Below are 22986 nucleotides of genomic sequence, written 5' to 3' on the forward strand. Positions count from 1 at the left end.
AATGTTAATCTCAAGATGGGATTTGATTTCATGTGTTATCATGTTCTTTCTCGGTATTTATTTGGAAGGTAAATCTAAATGATTTTGGCAAGAACATTTCACAAGATGTTTCATATCTCACAATATATTGTATTAGAAGACACTTGTCAGTCATTCCACTATTAGGCTAAATTTGATTATTTGATCAAAGTGTCCTACATAGATCTAAGCATTATAATTTCTCTGGACAGGTCATCTCTGGATTGTACACTTTGTATCCTGTGACTATGATATATAACAACCGATAGTTTAATGGAATTTGGTAATTGTATCTCTTGACTTTGGCCCATAGCCTGACTTTGTGTGCTCCTGAGCTAACAAAAGTGGGTTTTAGGAGACGGTGGTGTGACTTGACTGGTCGAGTACTTGACATGTGTGAGTGAGGGACAGGGCCCCGTCTCAGGACTGCATGTGCCCCCTGTTCAAGCCCCCACAGCCTCGTGGTGCAGCTTGTGTATTGCTCCAAGAACAGTAAAGTCTTAAGTATTTTTTGATCTCTATTGTATATGGGCCTGTAATTCATGGACTATTTCCTTGAGCCATATTCTCAGTCTGGTTTTGTATTTGTAAAAGATTGCAAAAAATATATACAAATGTTTGGGGTTTTTTATTTTTATTTTGCTTTTTGGGTCACTCCTGGCTCTCTACGACCATATGGGCTGCTGGGAATCGAACCTGGGTCGGCCGCGTGCAAGGCAAACGCCCTACCTGCTGTGCTGTTGCTCCAGCCCCAAAATGGTTTTAATTTTTCCTCAGCCAGAAAGCCTAAATAAAAGCCAAGTTTCTATCCATAAAATTGAATCAAGTAATGCTTTTACTTATTTTTTTTTCTCTTTTAAAGCTGGTTTATTGCAGCCTCCCGTTCGTATAGTTTCACAGCCGCAACCTGCACGAAGATTAGATCCACCGTCCAGATTTTCAGGAAGAAATGACAGAGGCGATCAAGTACCTAACAGAAAAGATGATCGAAGGTATATTTGCAAAAGAGTGCTGTTGCCGGGACAATACTGTGGGCGGGGGTTGTCTGTTTTTCAGGCCACTGCTCGAAAACACTGAACTGTCTGGCTGGGTTGTGTGGCCCTGGTGTTCCGAGTCCGCGTTTTGGTGCTCGGGTGCCACCAGAGCCCCCCCTGCCGAGGAAGGAGCTCTGGAGGTAGTGGTGATGAAACTTGGAACCTTCACGTGCTCTGACTAACACTTGGATGGTTTCCCTGGCCCTGAACACCATTTTAGATGGCTTGGGGGGGTTCACACCTGTGAGTGTTACGGGACGACTCCCTGTGGTGACCCTTTGAGATGCTGTGGGGATCCAGGATGTAAATTTGACTCTCGCGTGTGAAATTTTCTCTCTTTTGGCCTTAACAAATTTTTCAAGTGTTATTTTTGAAAAACAAATCGTTGAATCTTGCCTGATTTTTAAATTAAAGAACCTTGAGGTGAAATGGAAACACGAAAGATCACAAGCAAATTACTGCTCTTTGCGATTGGACATCTTGGTAATAAGGGATGAGTAGTATGGTAAAGAAATTAGACTTTCAGTGGTGAACTGTTACATTCACACTGATGTGCACTTGAAACAGGCACAAATGTAGTGATGCACCGCTACAGTCGATTATTTGTGGGGTTTTAAAAATTGTTTTTGTTTTGTTTTTGCTTTTGGGGTCACACCCGGCGATGCCCCGGGGTACTCCTGGCTCTGCACTCAGTGCAATCAATTATTTGTGGGGTTTTAAAAATTCTTTTTTAAAAGACTTTCTATAATGCCAGAAATGTTACTGATTTTGGGAAATTCTGTTTTCAGTCGTGAGAGGGAGAGAGAAAGACGTAGATCTAGAGAAAGATCTCCGCAGAGAAAACGTTCCCGGGAGAGATCCCCTCGAAGGGAAAGAGAACGATCACCTCGCAGAGTTCGTCGTGTTGTTCCCCGTTACACCGTTCAGTTTTCAAAGTTTTCTTTAGATTGGTAAGCTCTTCTTACGTTGTCCTCCTCTTACAGAATCACTAATTTTGTGAATTTTGGGAATTGGATAGAATGTGTTTCAGAGTTTTGTTTTGTTTTTGTTTTGACAGCTTTTATTTATCGACAGTTTGGTAAACCTGCTTTATTTAAGAGTAGAAATGGAGTTTGAAATACCAGTATACCTTTCTGCAGTGGTGCATTGTATACATACATCCGTTAATATTATCAGCTATTCATTGAGAAAGGCTTCTATCTTTAAAGATGTTTCTTAAAGTCAGAATCATTCAGGATCCAGATTTTTTAAGTACATGAGTTATTCATCTTTATGAAGTTAATAATAAAAGAGATTTTTAGGTTGTACCAACGTTATATACTAGAAACAGATCTATAAATAATCTAAAGTACTTAATCCAGTTTGTGGCAGTTATAGATATACACACTAATATAGTAATTCATAGAACGTTAGACTGCAGGCTCTTGATTCCAAGGGAGTGGAAGAACCATCTAAAAACACTTGTTCTGGCAGTTGTATAGAAAATAAACAGGAAAACAAATTGGCAGCAAATAAGTGAAAACATTAAAAGAAGCATTGGGAATTTTTACATGTTTTTTATTGGGGCATGGGAGTGCGATGGAGCACCAGATCTGGTCCTGGGTATCAAAAGTGAGGGCTTCAGAACATGAGCCCACCTTTGAACAACTCTCATCCCAGCCCGTAAAGTTACCAGATTCCTTGTTAGATGGTATTCTGGGTAAAGTAACACCTAAATTATGGGCTATAAATTGAGAAACTGTGCCAGGAGTGTAACTAAGTTTGAGAGTATTTGCCTTGTGTTTGTGAGGTCCTGGGTAAGTGTCTTTCCGCAGGAAAAAATTGAGGGCCTGAGGGATAGTACAGAGGGTAGGGCTACCGCCCTGAGCACAACCAGTTGTGGCCAAAAAAAAAATTCTTTTTAAAGTCACTTTACAAGTGGATCTTCAATTTTTGTTGTTGGTGTTGTTGTTGTTTTTGCTTTTTAGTTAGCACTCAGGGCTCTGAGAACATTAAAGGAACTTAATACAAAAGGAAGTGATTAAAATACCTCAGTGTAGGAAGTCAGACCCAACACACATATTTCCTCAGGTATTTGCTAGGGATTGCTTCTGAGCACAGACGCTGCTGAATGTGGCCCAACCGTCCTCCATTAAAACAGCTGTATTTAGATGTCATCTATGATCATGGAAATCAGGGATGCTGGAAAGATGGACTTGTAGCACTTGGACCCTGTGGCCAACCCCAGTTTAATCCTATTAGCACCAGGATTAGTTTTTGAGCACCTCTGGATGTGGTCCCCAAACTGTCCCTCAAAAGAAAAAATTGCAGAAATCAAGTTTTTATATTATAGTCTGTTATTCTTACAGATTGTCAGGAAGCAATTTTTTCTTTTAATTTTGTTACAGATTTTACAGGGTAGCTATAGCAATAATATTCTAGTGATGAAAACTGAAAATTTACATACACACTTTCAGTTTGTAGTACTTCTTAACAATTCATAAATACCTTACTTTCACCAGTTTGATAGAATTTTATTCATGTTAAATACATCAGCAACCATAACAAGTTTATCTCTCTGTGAGTCTTATTTTTAGGCTCCTAATAATAAACTGTTCCAGGTATGGAGTGATATACAGCAGGGCGGGTGTTTGCCTCGCACGAGGCCAACCCATTTGGATCTCTGGCATTTCATATGGTCCCCTGAGCATGCAAGAGTGGTCCCTGATGGTGGAGCCAGGAATAAGCCCTGAGCACTGCGGGTGTGCCCCCCCCAAAAAAAAAATAACACAATAAGGCATCTCATTTACTTAACAAATGTACTTGTTCACATTTTATATCTTTGTTTCTAATTTTCTTTAAAAGAAACTAGGCACTGGAGAGAGATTCTGTAGCTGGTAAGTAGCGTCTCCTGCTTGCAGCTGAACTGAGTTTGATCCCCTGTACTTTATGTGGTCCCCTGAGTACTGGCAGGTGTAACAGTACAAATACAAATCCCAGAATAAGCTCTGAGCATTACCAGTTACGGCTTAAAACAAGAAAAACTTCAAGAAAACCCACTCTGGTTATCTTCATCACACCATTTAATGCTTTCTAGTTTTCTTTTCGTTGTTACTGTTTGTTTGAGGGCCACAGCCATGGATGCTCAGGGGGGTACTCCTGACTGTGCTCAGGAGTTACTCCTGGCAGTGCTCGAGGGAACATATGAGATGCCTGGGGTCACAGCGGGGTTGGCCGCGAGCAAGGCAAATGCCCGACCCACTGTGCTGTCGCTCTAGCCCTTGGTGTTTTCTAATTTCCATTACGCTTTCCTCAACAACTCTTGGTCTTTTGCCATGTTGGTTTACATTTGAGTTCATCTTTTCGATTCGTTGTTTATTTTTTTAGGGAACACATTTGGTTCTGTGCTCAGGGTGCCAGTGGTAGGTGGTGCTGGGATTTGAACTGGTCCGGTGAGGTAGCTTTAAGTTAGATAGCACCTTTCATGTTTGTACTATCACTACCGCCCTCAGTGTTTCCTTTTTAAACTCTGCTTTAGGCGTCTGTGAAGGAGCATCAGGGCCTCGTGCAAGGTAGAACAGTGCCTTTTCAAAAGTTCTCCTCTACACCTCTTCCCCAAACTACCTTTTCTTAGGACAAATGAAATCATTCTTTTAAAGGACTAATTTAAAAGGCAAGATACTTAGTCTCTCTTTTAGTTGTGGATATTATATATTAACATAAAGAGATATTAATATACTGATTATAAAAACATCCTAATTTTGCTTTCATATTTTATATTTAATTTTGAATGTCAACATGAATAAAAGTTGTTACTATATAAATATTGTTTATGCTAACTCGCTTCTATTCAATTCTCTGTATCCATGTTCTCCGAACCATAATTTTCTTAAAAATGAACGGTTTCAACTGAGATGGAACTGCTTTTGTTCCTGTCTTCTCTGGATCTGGGTTTGAAGTTATTTCAAAGGGTCTTCTATTATGAATTTTAAGGTACACACATAAAGCTAAGAAACGAAGTTGGTACTTAGGTAGCAGAAACTGTTGCTCAGTTATTGTGTCTGTGTGTTTTAACTTGCTTTTAACCATACCACGTTCATGAACGTTAGAGTTGAGCGAAGGCATACTTTTTGGTGCTTAACGCAGCTTATTCACTCCTTATGTCTGTTTTTTTCAGTCCTAGTTGTGACATGATGGAACTCAGGCGCCGTTACCAGAATTTGTATATACCTAGTGACTTTTTCGATGCTCAGTTTACATGGGTGGATGCTTTTCCTTTGTCAAGACCATTTCAGCTGGGAAATTACTGCAATTTCTATGTAATGCACAGAGAAGTAGAGTCTTTAGAAAAAAATCTGGCCGTTCTTGATCCACCAGATGCTGACCATTTATACAGTGCAAAGGTTTGTATTCCAGTTTCTGTATTCCGGTTTATGTACATGCAGTTTCTAGGCTCTTTGGGGATGTGCCATACCTAGTGATGCTCGGGATGGAAGCAAGTGCTTCCAGTCTTTTGAACGATTTCCCCAGCCCCTTCTTTTCGGAAAGTGGTTATTAGCGTTCAGCCCTGAATACGTTTAATTTTTGTAGGCCTGATTCTGTTTTGGTTACTTAATTTAGGTTCTTGTGGGGGTTTTTGTGTGTGTGTGGTTTTTTGGTTTTTTGGTTTTGTTTTGTTTTGCTTTTTGAGTCACACCCGGGGATGCTCAGGGGTTACTCCTGGCTCTGTACTCAGAAATGACTCCTGGCGGTGCTCAGGGGACAATATGGGATGCTGGGATTCGAACCTGGGTTGGCGGTGTACAAGGCAAATACCCTACCCGCTGTGCTATCGCTCCAGCCCCACTTAATTTAGTTTTATGTACTATCATTCTAGCCCCTATATTTATTTTATGCATTAAATCACAAAAATGTGAAATTGATGAATATGAAATTGGTCTTAAACATTTTAGAATGTTACTATTTCTAATAGCCTAAGATAAAGTTAAATGTACATCTTGGAACCCATAGTACTGTTTCAGTAATTTATGACCAGTGATTTTCTGCTGTTTTAAAACATTCTTCAAAAATAGCATCCCGTAGGCCAGGGTGTGGTGTAGTATGCCTTGTGTATTTGAGGCTCTGGGGTCAGTCCAGGCGTAGTTCCCCCCAACTCCCAAAATAATGAAAGATACCACTTGATAAGTTAAAATAAAGAGTACCTGAAGTAAATTGATAAGGTATCTGATGCCATTCCTGTTAAAATACTTTATTTACCTTTTTTTGGCTGGGGTGCACACCATGCAGTGTTTGGGGGTTACTCCCATCAATCCATCAATGGATTCAGGGACCATGTGGTACCAGGAATCAAATCCAGGGTTCCCACATGCAGAGCAAGTACTCAGTCCTCTGAGCCATCTTTCTGGCCCTTATTTTCCATTTTGATTTAAAAAAATAAAAATGTTTGGTTGTCTAATATGTAAGGATAATTAGTAGTGCTTCTCATTTTTTTACATTACTTTAGACTTTTGACAGGATTGAATTATTTGACTATAATAGGTAATGCTGATGGCTAGCCCTAGTATGGAAGATTTGTATCATAAATCGTGTGCTCTTGCTGAAGATCCACAAGAACTTCGAGATGGATTTCAGCATCCTGCTAGACTTGTTAAGGTAAAATTAAACTTTTTACTCTAGGTGTGTACGTAAATTTTGATTCTGCGATGAGTTTGTAGTCAAAAATGACTCTAATCATGATTGGTAACTTTCGTATCGTTAAAGCACTCGGAATTTAATGATTTGTCTCCTCACTGCAGATAACGGCTGTCTCTTATATGTCACTAAGTTAAAGTTCATTTTAATATTTTGTGTTTGCAGCATAGTAAAATCTTAATGGTAATGGATTTAGTATTATCTTTGGATGATGTTAAGGTTTATAGCTGTTTCTTTAAGATGACTGAAGAACTATGTTAGAAGGATGAGTTATGATGTGTAAATCCTATTCCATTGCTGAAATGCAGTGTGGAACACGATGAACTGAACTCTTCCTTGACTGACAGATACGAGAGGTAGTAAAGTTGATATTGGAAAGGTTTGTGCCTTTCCTTTTCAAGTATTTTATTTGTGATGTGACATGTTGCGTCATGTATGTAAATGATTCTTTGTTTTGAATTAGTTTTTAGTGGGAATGAAAGGCAAGGATGAAGCCATGGCCATTGGAGGCCACTGGTCTCCTTCGTTAGACGGACCAGACCCAGAAAAGGACCCTTCGGTGCTGATTAAGACTGCTATTCGTTGTTGTAAGGCACTGACAGGCATTGATCTAAGTGTGTGCACACAATGGTAAGTATCGACTCATTCTGATTGGAAGTGTCTTTCTGAGGTTTATGTAGTGGTTTTTATTGGTCACGTTTCTCCCCCACACCCCCAAACCTCTTTTAGCGACTGATCATGCAGGTAATCTCAAAGGAAATCCCCATTTGTAGCAAAAGAATCTTATTTGGTGCCAAAACGTTTGGGGGGAAAGGGATTAAGAACTAATCAAAATAAATTGAAAGCTTAAATGTTTTGTTACGCTGTACTTTGGAAGATGGATGTATGTTGAAAATATTTTTCATTTCATGCATAGCTGGAGAAGATCGTCCAGAGAACTTCATTTCATTATAATTCTTTTGTTGTAAAATGATGTAGTTGCTGGTTATTTTTGTTCAGCCATATTTTCTCTTGAGGCTTACTTGTCCTGTGTATCTTAGTGTATTTCTTGTGACTTAATTGAGAATATTCTTTTTTAGCACATGAAATCTGAACAGCTCTCCAGCTCCTTCAGGTATTCTCTAAAGTGTGGTTAGCTCTGTGTTCAAACTTGAAAATGCTTTGGGGAACAGACTCTTCTTTAACCATAAGTACTGTACAAATATACCAAAAGAGGAACTATGGCTTCTATAATTTTTTTTTTCTTTAGACCAGCCTCAAGTCTTGCAGCAAAATTTCTTTACTTGATGTGCTACAAGTGAACTAGGGTCTTTAAAATGTCTTTAGAATTTTTTTTCCAACATGCTTCTTCCCTTGCAACAGGTACCGTTTTGCAGAGATTCGCTACCACCGCCCTGAGGAGACCCACAAGGGGCGTACAGTTCCAGCTCATGTGGAGACAGTGGTTTTATTTTTCCCGGATGTTTGGCATTGCCTTCCCACCCGCTCAGAGTGGGAAACCCTCTCCCGAGGATACAAGCAGCAGCTGCTCGAGAAGCTTCAGGGTGAACGCAAGGAGGCTGATGGAGAACAGGCACTGAACGCTAATCCCTTTTTCTATTTCCGCTTCTCACAGGCACAGGAACACAGGCACAAATGCACACCACACACTACATGACACACACACACACGAAGGAACATAACTGGTAACGGCGACTGGCCATCCAGCTTTCAGCAGTACCGTAGTTCTTTTCTCTTAAAAAAAATCTGTCTGTCACGCTGACTTTTGAGAGTGTTGAGACCTCAAAGGGAAAAAGTGCTTAAATTGCACAGAGTTTATTTTCTTGTCATAGGTCTAGTTGCTGGAATCTGGGACCAGTTGTTGAGCAAGACTCAGTAGTAAGCCATATTCTAAGCATTTTGCCATTTTCTGAAATTTAAAAAATTTTCTCTTTCACGGTCATCAGTTCTAGTCATGGATATTTGAAATTGGACAACCACAAGTCTGAGAATTTGAAATTTCAGGCTATGTGGCATCGTCTTTGGTACATTTGAAATGTCTGGCTAAATCAGTCTTGGGTGGATTGAAAATGGGGACAAGATCACACACTGTGTGGTTAGTGGAGACCGGCAGTGTTTGTGTATCCCTGCTATCCTTTGTGTCGTAATTTATCACCCTTTTGTGTTTCACAGATCTGGCTTTGATTGGCTGATGAGTGTCTTTGTGATCAGTTAAAAGTGGTAGAATGTATGTACGTGGACTTGCTTAAATAATAACTTTAGGAGAAGACAATCTGAAACATTTGTGACCTTGCACAGATCAGCAACAGACTTTTAAAAATAAATTACCTTTATTTTAAGATTTCAGAATACTAATTACATTCTTTGTATATCAGGATGAAGAAGAAAAGGATGATGGTGAGGCTAAAGAAATTTCGACTCCTACCCATTGGTCTAAACTTGATCCAAAGACAATGAAGGTAATTTTGAAAGGGGTGGTGTTTGCTGTGGACTTCTTCAGAAAAGGACTAGGGAATAGAGTTGTTCTTTTTCTAAGTAAAGGACATTAAAAATCGATAGCACAGAGGGTAGGGCGTTTGCCTTGCACAAGGCCGACCCAGGTTTGATTCCCAGCATCCCATATGGTCCCCCGAGCACCGCCAGGGGTAATCCCATAGTGCAAAGCCAGTAGTGACACCTTTACAACACCGGGTGTGACTCAAAAAGCAAAAAAAAAAAAAAAAAATACTATTTACCGTGCTGAAGTGAGAGAAGACAGCTTGTAGGGCTCTTGCCTTACATGCAGCCAACCCCATCTAGTCAGCACTGCATATAGCCAGTCTCCTAAGCAAGCCAGGAGTAATCCCTGAGCACTGCCAAGTGTGACCCAAAACCCAAACTGAACGCAAACAAAAGTACGTTACGTATGTATGTACTATATTATATCATTTCATCCACCAATTTTGTATGAATATAATGCATTGAAATGTATAACAGAGGTGCATTCAGTAAATCGGTTCCGTGCCTGTTAAATGTATTACATAAGGGCTTTGTGTGAACAGCGTTTTTTCTGGTTTGAATATCTGTATTTAAATAACAAATTAAGGAAGAAACAGGAAAATGAAACTAATTACTCTGTTACCAAGTTCCTTGTTTTAAAAATTTTTTTTTTCTCGGGACTGGGCCTATCGATCAGTGGTAGAGTACTTGCCTTGGGTTCAGTCTCTATTACGGTAATAAAAGTAATTATATAATTTTTCACTGTAATGTGCTCAATCAAAAAATTGGTGTATACTTCAAGATAGCATAAAAATTATTTAAACCTACCACAGTCATTTCTAAAACATTTTTTTCATTTCACATAGTTTTGTGATTAGTTCTTAGTTCCATGATATGTTGGTAAACAAAAGTTACTTTAATCCCTTTTTATTAGTATTAATGTTTCCTGTATGAATCTTTTTCTATTAACCCAAATTTTCCGGCGTTAGAATCACAGTCATTGAGCACTAACTTTAAGCATCTTAAGAAGACATATGGCCGGAGTGATAGCACAGCGGTAGGGCATTTGCCTTGCACGTAGCCGGCCCAGCCTACCCGAGTTCAATTCCTCCCCCCCTCTTGGAGAACCCAGCAAGCTACCGAGAGTATCTTGCCCGCACGGCAAAGCCTGGCAAGCCACCCGTGACATATTCGATATCCCAAACACAGTAACAAACAAGTCTCATAATGGAGACGTTACTGGGCCCGCTCGAGTAAATCGATGAACAGTGGGAGGCAGTGCAGACAGAAGAGATACTGGAATTTATTTACAGTTGGCTTTTTTTTTCTTTTTGGGTCACACCCGTCGATGCACGGGGTTACTCCTGGCTCTGTGCTCAAGAATTACCCCTGGCGGTGCTCAGGGGACCATATGGGATGCTGGGAATTGAACCCCGGTCTGCCACGTGCAAGGCAAACGCCCTCCGCGCTGTGCTATTGCTCCAGCCCCTTTATGGACTTCTTAAGTGCCCTTTTTAATCAGAAGTTAAGTTGGATGCAGGATAATTGCAGTTGTTCATTTTATGAACTTTATAAGTGCCCTTTTTATCTAAAGTTGGATGCAGGATAATTGCAGTTGCTCCTCTGTTTCAGTATCTTACTCTTTTAATTTAGGTAAATGATCTCCGTAAAGAATTAGAAAGTCGAGCTCTTAGTTCTAAAGGATTAAAATCCCAGTTAATAGCTCGATTAACAAAACAGCTTAAAGTAGAAGAGCAAAAAGAAGAACAAAAGGAGTTAGAAAAATCTGAAAAAGAAGAGGAAGAGGAAGATGATAGAAAATCTGAAGACGATAAAGAGGTACATCCTATTTAAATGTACTGTTAAATGTAATACTGGCCGCGTAACATCTTATTATCTAGTTCTTACTCTGGAGAGCCTGGCAGGCTACCAAAAGTATCCTGCCCACACGGCAGACTCTGGCAAACTCCCTGTGGCGTATTCAATATGACAAAAACCAGTAACAATGGGTCTCATTTTCCCAACCCTGAAAGAGCCTCGAATTTGGTACTTCTTAAAATCTCAGGGCTAGGATGAAGAAGACGTTACTGGGGCCTGCTCAAGGCAATCAATGAACAACAGGATGACAGTGATACTGGTTTATAGGAATTTCTTGTGATGTGTGTGTAAAACATTCATAAAGGAACAATTTTCGTAGCAAAGCTCAACCTTCTTAGCTAACAGTTCTGCTTCCTTTGGGAAATGCTTGTAACTACCCCAAAATCAGAATAGGAGATAAGTACATCACTCTCAATTTCCTGACATGCTGAAGAGATAGTTGAAGTAGTACAGGGTTTCTCCCACTCCTTTTTTGATGGGACACCCGCATAGTGGTTTGTGGTATGACTGACTGGTCCAAGGATGTGGCACTGCTGAGGCTCCCTGGGCTATACCCACATCTCCGCGCTCTCCCAGAAGACTGTTTCATTTGCAGGAAATCTGGAATAAAGAGAGTTGGGGGACAAAGAAATGGCAGGTCCTTGCATGGCATCAAGAACAATTTGATGCACGGTACCACATTATCCTATATCCCTGTAGCACCACCCCACGGTGTCACGGGGTATAGCGCCAGGGGTGACCTGCTAATGCCTCATCCTTCTGAGCCCTTTCGTTGAAGAACCTGCCATCGGGAGAGGCCTTGACCCTTCTGGGTACTGCGTGGGAGGGAAACCTCCCCAACTGCACATCCCCAATCACCACCCAGAAAAAGACAGTTGGGAGCCAAAAAGCAGCAGTTGTTGTATGTTTTATTCTCACTGTATCAGGAGACAACATGTTGCCTGTCTTGGGACAGCAGGTAGAGGATGTCCTGGGCCAAACTGGGTTTGGTCCTCATCACCCTAATGGTCTCGGTGATCCCTGAGAATAGAGCCAGGAGTGATAAGCCCCAGGTGTTGTGCTCCAAACAAACTGCTATCCTGTTGGTAAAATTTATCTTTTTTTTTTTTTATCCTTATCAATATAATCACCCTGAGGAGTGATGGGATTTTGTGTATTTCTATTTGCAGTCTTGTAAAAGCATTTGATATGGAGGCATAACCGTACTTAAATTTCTTTTTAAATGTAGGAAGAAGAAAGAAAGCGTCAGGAGGAAATGGAACGTCAGCGTCGGGAAAGAAGATACATTTTGCCGGACGAGCCAGCCATCATCGTACATCCAAACTGGGCTGCCAAGAGTGGCAAGTTCGATTGCAGCATCATGTCTTTGAGTGTACTTTTGGATTACAGGCTAGAAGACAATAAAGAACATTCCTTTGAGGTGAATTTAGGCGTGGGATGCAATCGAAATAAGGTTGTCTTCTATTTCCTACAGAGTGATTGTTGGTTATGAAGCCTTACCAGTTCAGCCTTCTTAATTTTCCAACTTAATTCTCCAAGACTACTTTATAGAATGTGGTGTGTCTCCTCACTACATCAGGAGACAACATGTGACATACACATACGTGCATATACATAATGCAATGCATATGATATGACGCGTGTTGTATATCACATGTCTGTCATGTGATTTATCGCATAGCAGATATAAATCTCTTTTGTATTGAGGTTCAACTATCTAGAATTTAAGTGTCATTTAATAAATTATGTTTAATTTTGTGATTGAGGTGTGGTGTAAGATAAAGCAGTTTGTGCCAGGAAGTTATTTCAAAAGGAGATACTTTTTAAAATATTTCAAAGGGCTGAAGCATGTGGTATGCATATTAGAGGCTTCTGTTAGGTTTCTGCACCACCTGGTCCCCTAAGCAGGCAATCCCAGAGCCCCGAGCAGACAAAAGGTAAGACAGTTTACCGGGCTCTCCGAGAGGGATGGAGGAATTGAACCTGAGTCAACTGCGTGCAAGGCAAACGCCCTACCCTCTGTGCTATGTAATAAAAGTTTTTGCAGATGCAAAAAAGAAAAATCCCATCTGAATTAGTGTAGAATGTTCAGTATAAATTGAACCACTAATTCGTTTTTGAAGAAGTATAAAATCCCTTAGCAAGCTAGAAACACAGGATTTCCTATGCTTTTTTTTGGGGGGGGGGGGGCGGGTGGACACCCATTATTGCTCAGGAATTCCTCCTGGCTCTGCTTTCAAGAGTTAATGCCTGTGCCAGAGTGGATATTACAGTGGGTAGGGCGCATTTGCATTGCATGCTGCTGTCCTGTGTTCAATTCCCAGTCAGGAGTGATGGCTGAAATGTGTGTGACCTCTTTGCAAGTAGGAGGCCTGGGTTCCTAACCCGCACCATGTGGTCCCTGAGAGAAACGTGGAGTAAACCCTTATTTCTCAGGGTTTCTACCCAAAACAGTTGGAATGGCTCTGTGGTAACATGCATTGCTTGCACATTCGATTCTTGGGTTTGATCCCCCACAATGAAAAGGGCCATTTCAAAAGCAGTTCTTTGCTAGCAGAATGATCCTTCCATCCCCACCCCCCTCCCCCCATAACATATCACTGTGGCTATTCTCATCATTATCATTCAGAGACATATGTCGTCTCAACTCTTACTTGATGATTCTCTGACTTTAAATAACTTACGGATTTATTCAGTGTTTCAATATTCAACGTTAAAGTGACTGAATTTGTTGTTGTTGTTTTATAACAGGTTTCATTGTTTGCAGAACTTTTCAATGAAATGCTTCAAAGAGATTTTGGTGTCAGAATATATAAGTCATTATTGTCTCTTCCTGAGAAAGAGGACAAAAAAGAAAAGGAAAAGAAAAGCAAAAAAGAAGAAAGAAAAGATAAGAAAGAGGAAAGAGATGACGAAGCCGACGAGCCAAAACCCAAACGGAGGAAATCGGGCGATGACAAAGAGAGAAAAGATGACAGAGATGAGAGGAAGGTCTGGGAACCGTCTCCATGAGCAGCAGCCTCATTCGCGTCTTTTCATTGTGGTCCTCTGAGTTTTAGTCAGTGTTGGTGAATTCCATCAGTAGTATGGGATTGAAAGCCAAATCGGAATTTATTGCTGAAAATCTAATTCTTGGGGCTGGAGCAGTCGTGCAGTGGGTCGGGAACTTGCCTTGAATGCGACCACCCAGCCAGAGTTCGGTTTCTGGCACCCTGTAAGGTCCCCTGATCGCCACCAGAAGTGCCTTTTGGGCACTGAGCCAGAGCAAGCCCTGAGCACTTCTGAGCGTGGTGCTCATCCTTGGTTTTGTTTTTGTCTTTGGCCTTTGGGCCACATCCATTTCGGTGATGCTCAAGGATGACTCCTGGCTCTGCGCTCGGGAATTATTCCTGGTGATGCTCAGGGGACCGTGTGGGATGCTGAGGATCGAGCCGGGGTCGGCCGTGTGCAAGGCAAAAAGCCTTCCCTGCTGTACTGTCGCTCTATCGCTCCGGCCCCTGGAAAAAAGAGTTATTGAAAGAAATTTGGAGAGGCCTGAGGACAGAGAGAGAAACTTGTTCAAGAGAACATAGGTTTGCAGAAGCAGGCAGAGGGACATACATTTTCAAGGGAGAGCATGGGCTTCAAAGAGCAGTCTTGTAGCTTATTTTTATAGTGTATGAAGACACTGAGACTGTTTCGAGTAAAATTAATACAATGCATTTTTTAATAGTCCGATTAGCTATTTTAATTTTAAATTACAGAAAGAGGATAAAAGAAAAGATGATTCTAAAGAGGACGATGAAACTGAAGAAGATAATAATCAAGATGAATATGATCCAATGGAAGCAGAAGAAGCCGAGGATGAAGAAGATGGTATAATTCGTATTTCTCTTGAAAATAACATTTTTTACTCTTACTATATTAGAAGTTTAGATATGGTTATGACATGCTCTTTAGCAAGCATCAGCTTACTTTAGGTAATTTTTAGTTGAGAAGATTGTTTTAAGACCTGTTTTTGGGGGGACCGAAGAGAGAGTACAGGGGGGTTTAGGGTAATTGCATTCCCCCCCCCCCCCCCCCCCAAGAAGATGGGTTTTATGGGGATTTGGCCTTTGTTTTTGGTTTGGGAACTGTACCTGTAGGTTGTTCGGAGGTTCTCTCCGGCACAGTGCTCAGGTACCATTTGCATTGCTGGGAATCAGACTGGGATTAGCTGTGTACAAGGCGGCAAACAAGTTTAACTCTTGTGGCAGTCTCTTTTAAAGACTATTTTGTCTGAGCACTGCTAAGATGGCGTAAAGGACTGGAGCACATGTCTGGCTGCAGGGGCCCTGGGGAGATTCCCACTTCTGCCTGGTCCCTGAGTACCAGAATAGTGACCCGAGCAGCACTGAGTGGACTGTTGTCAGGGAGTGACTCCAAGACCTCCAGAACTGTTTGGGACACTTCCCTCTCCAAAATGAAGGAACGGTGTTTTATCTAGGTTTCTGTCTATTGTCGTAGGGTGTGTATGTTATAAATGTTACAAACATCTATGTCAACATCTGAATAGTGATAATTCCTAAACACTGTTAGGTATTAATACCTTGAGGACATCTCCATTTCCAAGGCATTGTTTTATGGTTGAAATTACATTTATTGTACTCATGGTTTTTTCCAGTTAGCTTTTTTTTTTTTTTTTTTTTTAATTTTCAGCGTGTCCTTTCCTTTTTGTTTAAACTTGGCATTGTGGGGGCCGGAGCCATAGCACAACGGGTAGGGCGTTTGCCTTGCACGCGGCCGACCCAGGTTCAATCCTCCGCATCCCACATGGTCCCCCAGCACCGCCAGGAGTAATCCCTGAGCATCGCTGGGTGAGACCCAAAAAGAAGAAAAAATGAAAATGAAAAATAAACTTGGTATTGTAATTCTGAATTTTACATATAAACCCCCAGATTTTTAAACTGTCCTCTAAATCTTCTGTGGTTCAATCCTTTTGTTTTAGAAGCCTCTTGTTTTCTCTCTACTCTGAATTTCGTGTGTTCATGTATGCACACCCGGCGGTGCTTAGGGCTGACGGCTCGCTCCTGGCGGTGCTTGGGGGATCATACAGCATGCTGATCAACCCAGGACCCACGTGCAACACAACTCCTTACTCTCTGGCTCCATCTCTTAGTCTTTATTTTTTCCAACATCGTCCTATTTTATATGACTTTGCTGTTGTGTCTCTTTTTGGGGGGCAGGGTATGGGCCCCACTAAGCTATGCGCTGGGCTTAGTCTCAAACCCAGGTCAGCCACATGGAAGGCAGTTTTCACCCTACTGTCACCCTGGCCCTCCTGTTCTGGTGCCTTTGTTTTTGAATCACACTTGCAGTGCTCAAACATTCCTGGTGGGGCTTGTGGGCAGCCACATGCAGTGCCTGGCATTCAACCCACATGGCTGTGTAGAACACAAGCACTTTCCCCACTGTACTCTCTCTAGCCCGCTGATAACGTTTTCAGTCAGGAGCTGTCTCAAAGGACTGGAGTGCATAGTTTGAATATGGGCGGCCCAGGTTCGGTTTCTGATTCTTCACCTGATATCCCTGATCACTACTGGGGAATAACTGTCAAGCCCCGCACCAGGTGTAGCCCCCAAAGACCCAATAAAATAGCAACTTCTTTTTTCTTGTATTTATTTCGCAGATCGGGATGAGGAAGAAATTAACAAACGAGATGACAAGAGAGATGTTAACAGGTACTGCAAGGAAAGACCCTCTAAGGACAAGGTACATATTGAATACTGCATTATAATGTTAGTTTTCACATCCTGTGTTATCTAGCTTACGGTCAAACATAGCACTGCTGTAAAGTGTGTTAGTCGTTAATTTTGGGGTTGTTTTGTTTTGGGACATAGCGGTTAGGCTCAGTGATGGCTCTAAGGAATCAGTCCTGGCAGTAATCAGGAAATCATGGGATGCTGGGGATCGAACCCAGGTGGGCTGCATGCAGCGCCCTACCTGCTGTACTATCACTCTGGCCCCAGAATTTTTTTGTCTTAACATATGTACATACTACTACTAAGAGCAGAGTTTGGCTTTTAGTAGTGTTTGATTTGTTTTCGTGTGGCTATATCAGACAACTAGAGTATCTTCTTTTAAACCATGTCGGTTTATTTCTGCAAAGATGTTTCAGACTTTTGTTATTTATGTGGTATCAGGTTATTCATTTTTAGGGTAAGAATTGTATACTGTATCTTACATTTTTTCTTTTCTTTTTTTTTTTTTGGTTTTCTTTTTGTATCTTGTATTTTTGTTTCGTTTCCTAAAGACTTGTTATTTATATGGTGTCAGGTTGTTCTTTTGTAGGGTGAGAGTTGTATTTTTGTTTCATTTCCTTTAGGAAAAAGAAAAGACTCAGATGATCACAGTTAACAGGGATCTGTTAATGGCATTTGTGTATTTTGATCAAAGCCATTGTGGTTACCTTCTTGAAAAAGATTTGGAAGAAATACTTTATACTCTTGGACTACATCTTTCTCGGGCTCAGGTAACATATCTTGTGCGTTTTGATTTGTTTATTTTGGGTTCACACTCAGCTGTGCTCAGGGCTTTCTCCTGGCTCTGCACTTGGGGGACCATATGGAGTGCTGGGGATGGAACCCACGTCGTCCACGTGCAAGGCAAACACTCTGCCTGCTGTGCTGTCTCTCCAGCCCCTTTAGTAAATATTTTTTGAAAACAATTTAAAAGGTAACAATATATTTAGCTCTGTAGATTTATTTTGAAGTAAAAGTGATACTGGCTAAAAATGAGATAGTATTAATATATGTAGTCAAATAATGAGTTACATAAAGAAAGCTGAAAGTCTCCACTTTCTCTGGTTTCAGTCTTCAGGCCTAACGAGTAAGTTGCTTTCTTTGTTTTGGGTTTTGAGCCACACTCCCCAGTGCTTTGGCTCTTTGCTTGGGTGTCGTCCTGGCGGGGTTGGGCAACCACTGGAGTTCAGGAGATGAACCAGGGCCGGCTTCATGCAAGGCAAGCACTGTATTAATGCTCTGGTCCCTTACTCACTGTTTTTCAAAAGAGACCGTCCAAAATGATGATCAGATTCCGAGTCACTCCCAGATGCTTGTTTCGTGTTCTGGCAGGCTGTGTAGTGCTTGAGCCCCCGGTGTCATCCAAATGATGCTCAGGAACTGCCAGGCCCTTGGTGGTGTTAGAGGTGGGAGGCCTTTGGGTGGCATTTGGTCCTGGAGATCAGGCTCAGATGGGTGCACATGCTAGGCATGTGTCTATACCACTTGAACTTCTTTCTTGCCCATTATATCGTTGTTCTATGACTGCTTTTGATGCCATGACAAAGAGCAGGCATTTCCCTGGAAAGTTTCGTTCTTTAAGCAAAAGGCAGCTCAGGCCCGCATAGTCACAGCGTTCCACAGGAGTTGGTACCACCCACTTTGGGGAACCAGAGATACAGATGGACCTTAGAGGCCTAACTTGGTCGAGGTTACCGTGTGGTTTCCACTTGGGATATTAAGAGCCGTGCTCGTAATACGCATCATTGTACATATACATACAAACATGTGTGTGTTTGTTTGTTTTTTGTTTGGGGCCCACACCCAGGGGTGCTCAGGGCTTGTTTGTGTGTTTGCACACGGAAATTAATCTCAGCATCGTTTTTTGGTGCCATATGGGATGCCAGGACTCAAACTCAGGTCATCTGTATGCAAAGCAAGTGCCTTCCTACTGAACTCAAGCCCCTGTACGTAAAATTTTTGTGCATGTGTTAGTCTTTAATATGAGCGTCAAACTTTTAACATTGTTTTTTCCAAATGATATTTTGGATGTTAGGTTTATAGAAAATAGAGACTCATAAGAGCCCTATTTGAGTGGGAATGAGAAACCTGAGTAAACCAACGCCATTGGTACTTACCATCTGTGAAAATTAGAAGTTACTAAAAATAAAAATCTTGTATTTAAATACGTTTACTTGCCTTTATAACAGGTAAAGAAGCTGCTTAATAAAGTAGTACTCCGTGAGTCTTGCTTTTACCGGAAATTAACAGACACCTCAAAAGATGAAGAGAACCATGAGGAGTCTGAAGCTCTGCAGGAAGACATGCTAGGTTGGTTTTCATTTGTTCACTTTAAGATCTGACTGTTTCATAACAGTTGTGTCACTCAAAACTTTCTAAAACGCGGCGTTTATGTAATAGGAAACAGGCTGTTACTGCCCACACCGACAGTAAAGCGGGAGCTAAAGGACGTCGAAGAAAATGTTGGCCTCATCGTGTACAATGGCGCAATGGTAGATGTAGGAAGCCTGTTGCAGAAATTGGAAAAGAGCGAGAAAGTAAGAGCTGAAGTGGAACAGAAGCTGCAGCTCCTAGAAGAGAAAACGGGTAAGTGAACTGCACGGTACGTGTCCGTCGTGTTGTGTGTTTTGTCTTGGTGTCACAAATGATGGTGCTCAGGAGCGCCTCCCCACTCTGGGCTCAGGGGTCACTCCTGGCTCTGTGCGGAGTCTGGCAGTGCCAGAGATCGAACCTGGCCTCCCGTTTGCATAGTATGTGGTCAGCTCTGTGCTCTCTCTGGCCCACCGTCCATATTCTGTCTGGCCGTGTGCACGCGCAAACGTAGATGCCTGAGCACACAATGTGGAGCACTTCTTTAAGCATCACCAAGCTGCTTGGCTTGTAGTCACAGCTAGGCCATCGTGTACATAATAGGTTTCTTTGTTCTTTTCAGTTCACCTTTAAATTCACTTGAACTTTCTGGTCTTTAAATAAAATGATTTGAGTTTACTTTTGAGCTATTTTGATCATTTATGGCTATCTTAAGGGAAAGTATCTTTTCCTAATTTCAATATTTTTAACTCGGTTAAATCACAGATTTTTAGGTACGGGAATGATAAATTTGTGGTTATTTTTTAACAGATGAAGATGAGAAAACCATATTAAATTTGGAGAATTCCAACAAAAACCTCTCCGGTGAACTCAGAGAAGTTAAAAAGGACCTTAGTCAGTTACAAGAAAACTTAAAGGTTTCAGAAAACCTGAATTTGCAATTTGAAAACCAACTGAATAAGACAATCAGAAACTTATCCACAGTAATGGATGATATTCACACGGTTCTCAAGAAGGTTAGCTGTTTCGTGTTCACAATGTTTTTATGGTCTCTTTCTACTTCAAAATCTGTTTCCAGCAGTTTTATTGTTAGCGCTTAGAGTATTTTAAAGAACTATCTAGCGTTCCCTCCTTTGCGTCTAAAACAGTTCCCAGAGCTTGTAATTTTTGTAGACCTTAGTTGGGTTGCAGAACAGTTCAGACGAGGCAGCGGGGTCCATTTGGCCGCTCCAGGCACTGCTTGCCTCTCGGCTGGGCCTGATCTGTGAGTGCTGGTTAGATGCGCAGGGCCAGTGGTGCTGGGGACGCCTGGGGTCGAACTGGCAGGTCCTGCGGTCCATTTTTTTTCCCCCTTTGTTGTTTTGGGGCCACAGCTGGGCGTGGGTGGGGATCAGTCCTGGCGGGACGTGGGGTACCACGTGGGGTACGGAGGATGAGGCACGAGTGCCGCTCCTTCCCTGCTGTCTGATCACCTGGGCCCTCCGCTCCTCCTCCCGGCGTGTCTCTGGCCCTGCGTGTGCGGGCTGCTGTTCGGCCCTTCCCGCTCCCCGTTCGCAGGCAGCTTTGAGCCACGTTTCTCTGTGCTGTCTCTCCAGCTCCTCAGATTTTTAGGTTTAAGAGGGTCCTCTCCAGTGGTGCTCTGGGCCGGGGTCCACTCCAGTGATGTTCTGTGTGCAGCTCTGATGGTTCACCTCTCATACCAGTTGTTAATGGGACCACCGAGACCAGGCGCCTGGCAGTGCCTGGGGGCTGGGAGGTGCCTCCCGCTGTAAGGCTTGTGCTTCTTATGTTTTGAACTTTTTCCCTGGCTCCAGGCACTGTCAGGTTTCATTTGCTTTGGTCTCTCCTCCGCTCTGTGCCTGCATGTCCCTGGGTCATTGGTTAACATTACTAAAAGATTCCAGAACTTCACACTTGGGGTGGGGTGGGGGGCTGGGCTACACCTTGCAGCGTCCAGGGATCACTCCTAGTGGGCTCAGGTGACCACGTTGAGTGCTGAGGATTAAACCCAAGTGGGTCACATGTAAGGCCCTACCCACTGTCCTGTTGCACCAGTCCCTATAAATTTCCACTTTGGTATGTGTGTGTGTTCTTTCTAAAGGGGAAAAACTCGATGTCAGATATTTTATAATTGAGAAATCTTTTACATTCTGAGTCTTACTCAGAAAAATAAGGGGAGAAAAAGACTAGAATGTAAGGAATATTATACTGTTATTCTCAAGAAGCTCTCAATTTCTTTTTTCTGTTACTGTTTGACTTTGTTCTGGGGCCACACAGTGTGCTCGGGGATTTTTCCTGGAGTGTCAGGGAATAACCAGTACGCACCTGGCAATACCCCGAGGTTACTCCTGACTACATTCAGGGATGACACCTGGTGGTGCTCAGGGGATCATGTGGGATGCTGAGGCTCAAACCTGGGTCAGCCATTTGCAAAGCAAGTGCCTTACTATGCTATTTCTCTAATCCTCCCTTTTCTGTTCCTTTGTCGCTTTTGTATTTGCCTTGCTGGAGATTGAATCTGGGGCCCTAACACATGGAGGCAAGATCTTTGGGGACAAGGGCGGTTTGTGGGCTCCTTCTGAGAATCCTCAGCCAGTTAGGCCAGTGGTTTGCTTTGCGTTCTGGAGCCTGGGACTATGCTACTTCTCAGTCCATGCATTGCCAAGGATTACCTGGTCTGCCCCAGTTGTACTTGTGGACCTCCAGAGCTGTGCCCAATTATGCTTAGAGAAGCGTGGTGCCAGGTCCGCTGCATCTAACTTCTTTGCTAGGAGATAAGCGTTTGCCTTGCATCCAGTAGACCCTGGTTTTGTCCATGGCACCGCATGTGGACCCCAGAATACTGCTCCCAAAAAAACATGTGCTATCTTTAGTAACCGGAATCTATTGATTCCTCGTGATGTTTGCAAATAGCTTACATGCCTAAATGCTAGAAGCGAGTCTTTTTTGTTTTGCTTTTGGAGGACACACCCAACTGTGTGCAGAGCTTACTCCTGGCTTTGCACTCGGGAGTTATTCCTGGCAGTGCTCGGGGGCCATATGGGTCAGACCCTGTACAGCTGTGGCTCAGACCAAAGCAGTCTCCCTACCCTCTGCGTTACCTCTCCAGCCCTAGGGAGTGCTTTCTAGTTGCCCTCAAGTCAGCCAACTGCCTAGAGTGATGAAAGTTAACGCACTCGGTTATGTTTATCTTATGTTTGCTGTCTCAAACTTCGAAGAATTTCAAGACGTGCTTTTTCTTTTTCTCTTGTTTTATAGGATAATGTGAAGAACGAAGATAAAGATCAGAAATCGAAGGAGAATGGTGCCAGTGTATGATAAAACACATATCGTGATGAGGAATGGTGTGAAATAATGTAATATATAAAAATCATGATACAAGAATGTTTGGAAGTGATGCATGTTTGATTCTAGTAGTATAAATATCTGTTAGTTCAAATGATGTATAAAGTTTTATGGATGTGAGAGTCTCTGCTTTTGAAAATTGCTTGTAATTCCAGCATTCAAATTATTAAAACACTCCTTGAGTGAAGTAATTTTGCATCGCAAAATGTTTTTTAGGATGAACTTTGTTATAGTTTTAACCCCAATAAAGTTCATCAATTTAATTGACAGTATTTAATTACCAAATGTCTTTTATTACCTAGAGAATTAAAAATTTATTTATAGAATGATTAGGTTTTAATTTTATTTTTTTAGTCTTAAATGTTCAGTATAAATCATACAGTAGCATGCTGCTTCAATTGTTGCAAGGTTTTTGAACTAGAATTCTCTACTGGAAAAAAATTAAAAACCCTTTCAGTTTCTACAAAAGCATTCACTAAAAATTCGATTTATGC

At 41.9% G+C, this 22986-nt stretch overlaps 1 protein-coding gene and 1 non-coding gene across 3 annotated transcripts in view; both read left to right on the forward strand.

The window, feature by feature from the left end:
- CCAR1 (cell division cycle and apoptosis regulator 1) overlaps window positions 1-22764 on the forward strand; it is a 50554-nt gene extending 27790 nt beyond the window's left edge. For both annotated transcript variants that reach the window (XM_056113431.1, XM_056113432.1), the window contains 17 exons: window positions 881-1010; window positions 1841-2002; window positions 5209-5434; window positions 6570-6683; window positions 7186-7352; window positions 8085-8295; window positions 9098-9181; window positions 10854-11039; window positions 12307-12498; window positions 13830-14069; window positions 14822-14933; window positions 16726-16808; window positions 17422-17568; window positions 19027-19147; window positions 19238-19423; window positions 19958-20163; window positions 22406-22764. In XM_056113431.1, the coding sequence (XP_055969406.1) occupies window positions 881-1010; window positions 1841-2002; window positions 5209-5434; window positions 6570-6683; window positions 7186-7352; window positions 8085-8295; window positions 9098-9181; window positions 10854-11039; window positions 12307-12498; window positions 13830-14069; window positions 14822-14933; window positions 16726-16808; window positions 17422-17568; window positions 19027-19147; window positions 19238-19423; window positions 19958-20163; window positions 22406-22465 (2627 nt within the window). In that variant the 3' untranslated portion in view covers window positions 22466-22764. The remainder of the gene's footprint in view (window positions 1-880; window positions 1011-1840; window positions 2003-5208; window positions 5435-6569; window positions 6684-7185; window positions 7353-8084; window positions 8296-9097; window positions 9182-10853; window positions 11040-12306; window positions 12499-13829; window positions 14070-14821; window positions 14934-16725; window positions 16809-17421; window positions 17569-19026; window positions 19148-19237; window positions 19424-19957; window positions 20164-22405) is intronic.
- On the forward strand, window positions 6990-7054 carry LOC130022775 (small nucleolar RNA SNORD98). The gene has a single exon (XR_008792310.1). It is a non-coding gene; the product is annotated as a small nucleolar RNA SNORD98 (small nucleolar RNA).
- Window positions 22765-22986: the final 222 nt, after the last annotated feature.

Source organism: Sorex fumeus, unplaced genomic scaffold, assembly GCF_029834395.1.
Source record: "Sorex fumeus unplaced genomic scaffold, SorFum_2.1 ptg000020l, whole genome shotgun sequence".
NCBI lineage: Eukaryota > Metazoa > Chordata > Mammalia > Eulipotyphla > Soricidae > Sorex > Sorex fumeus.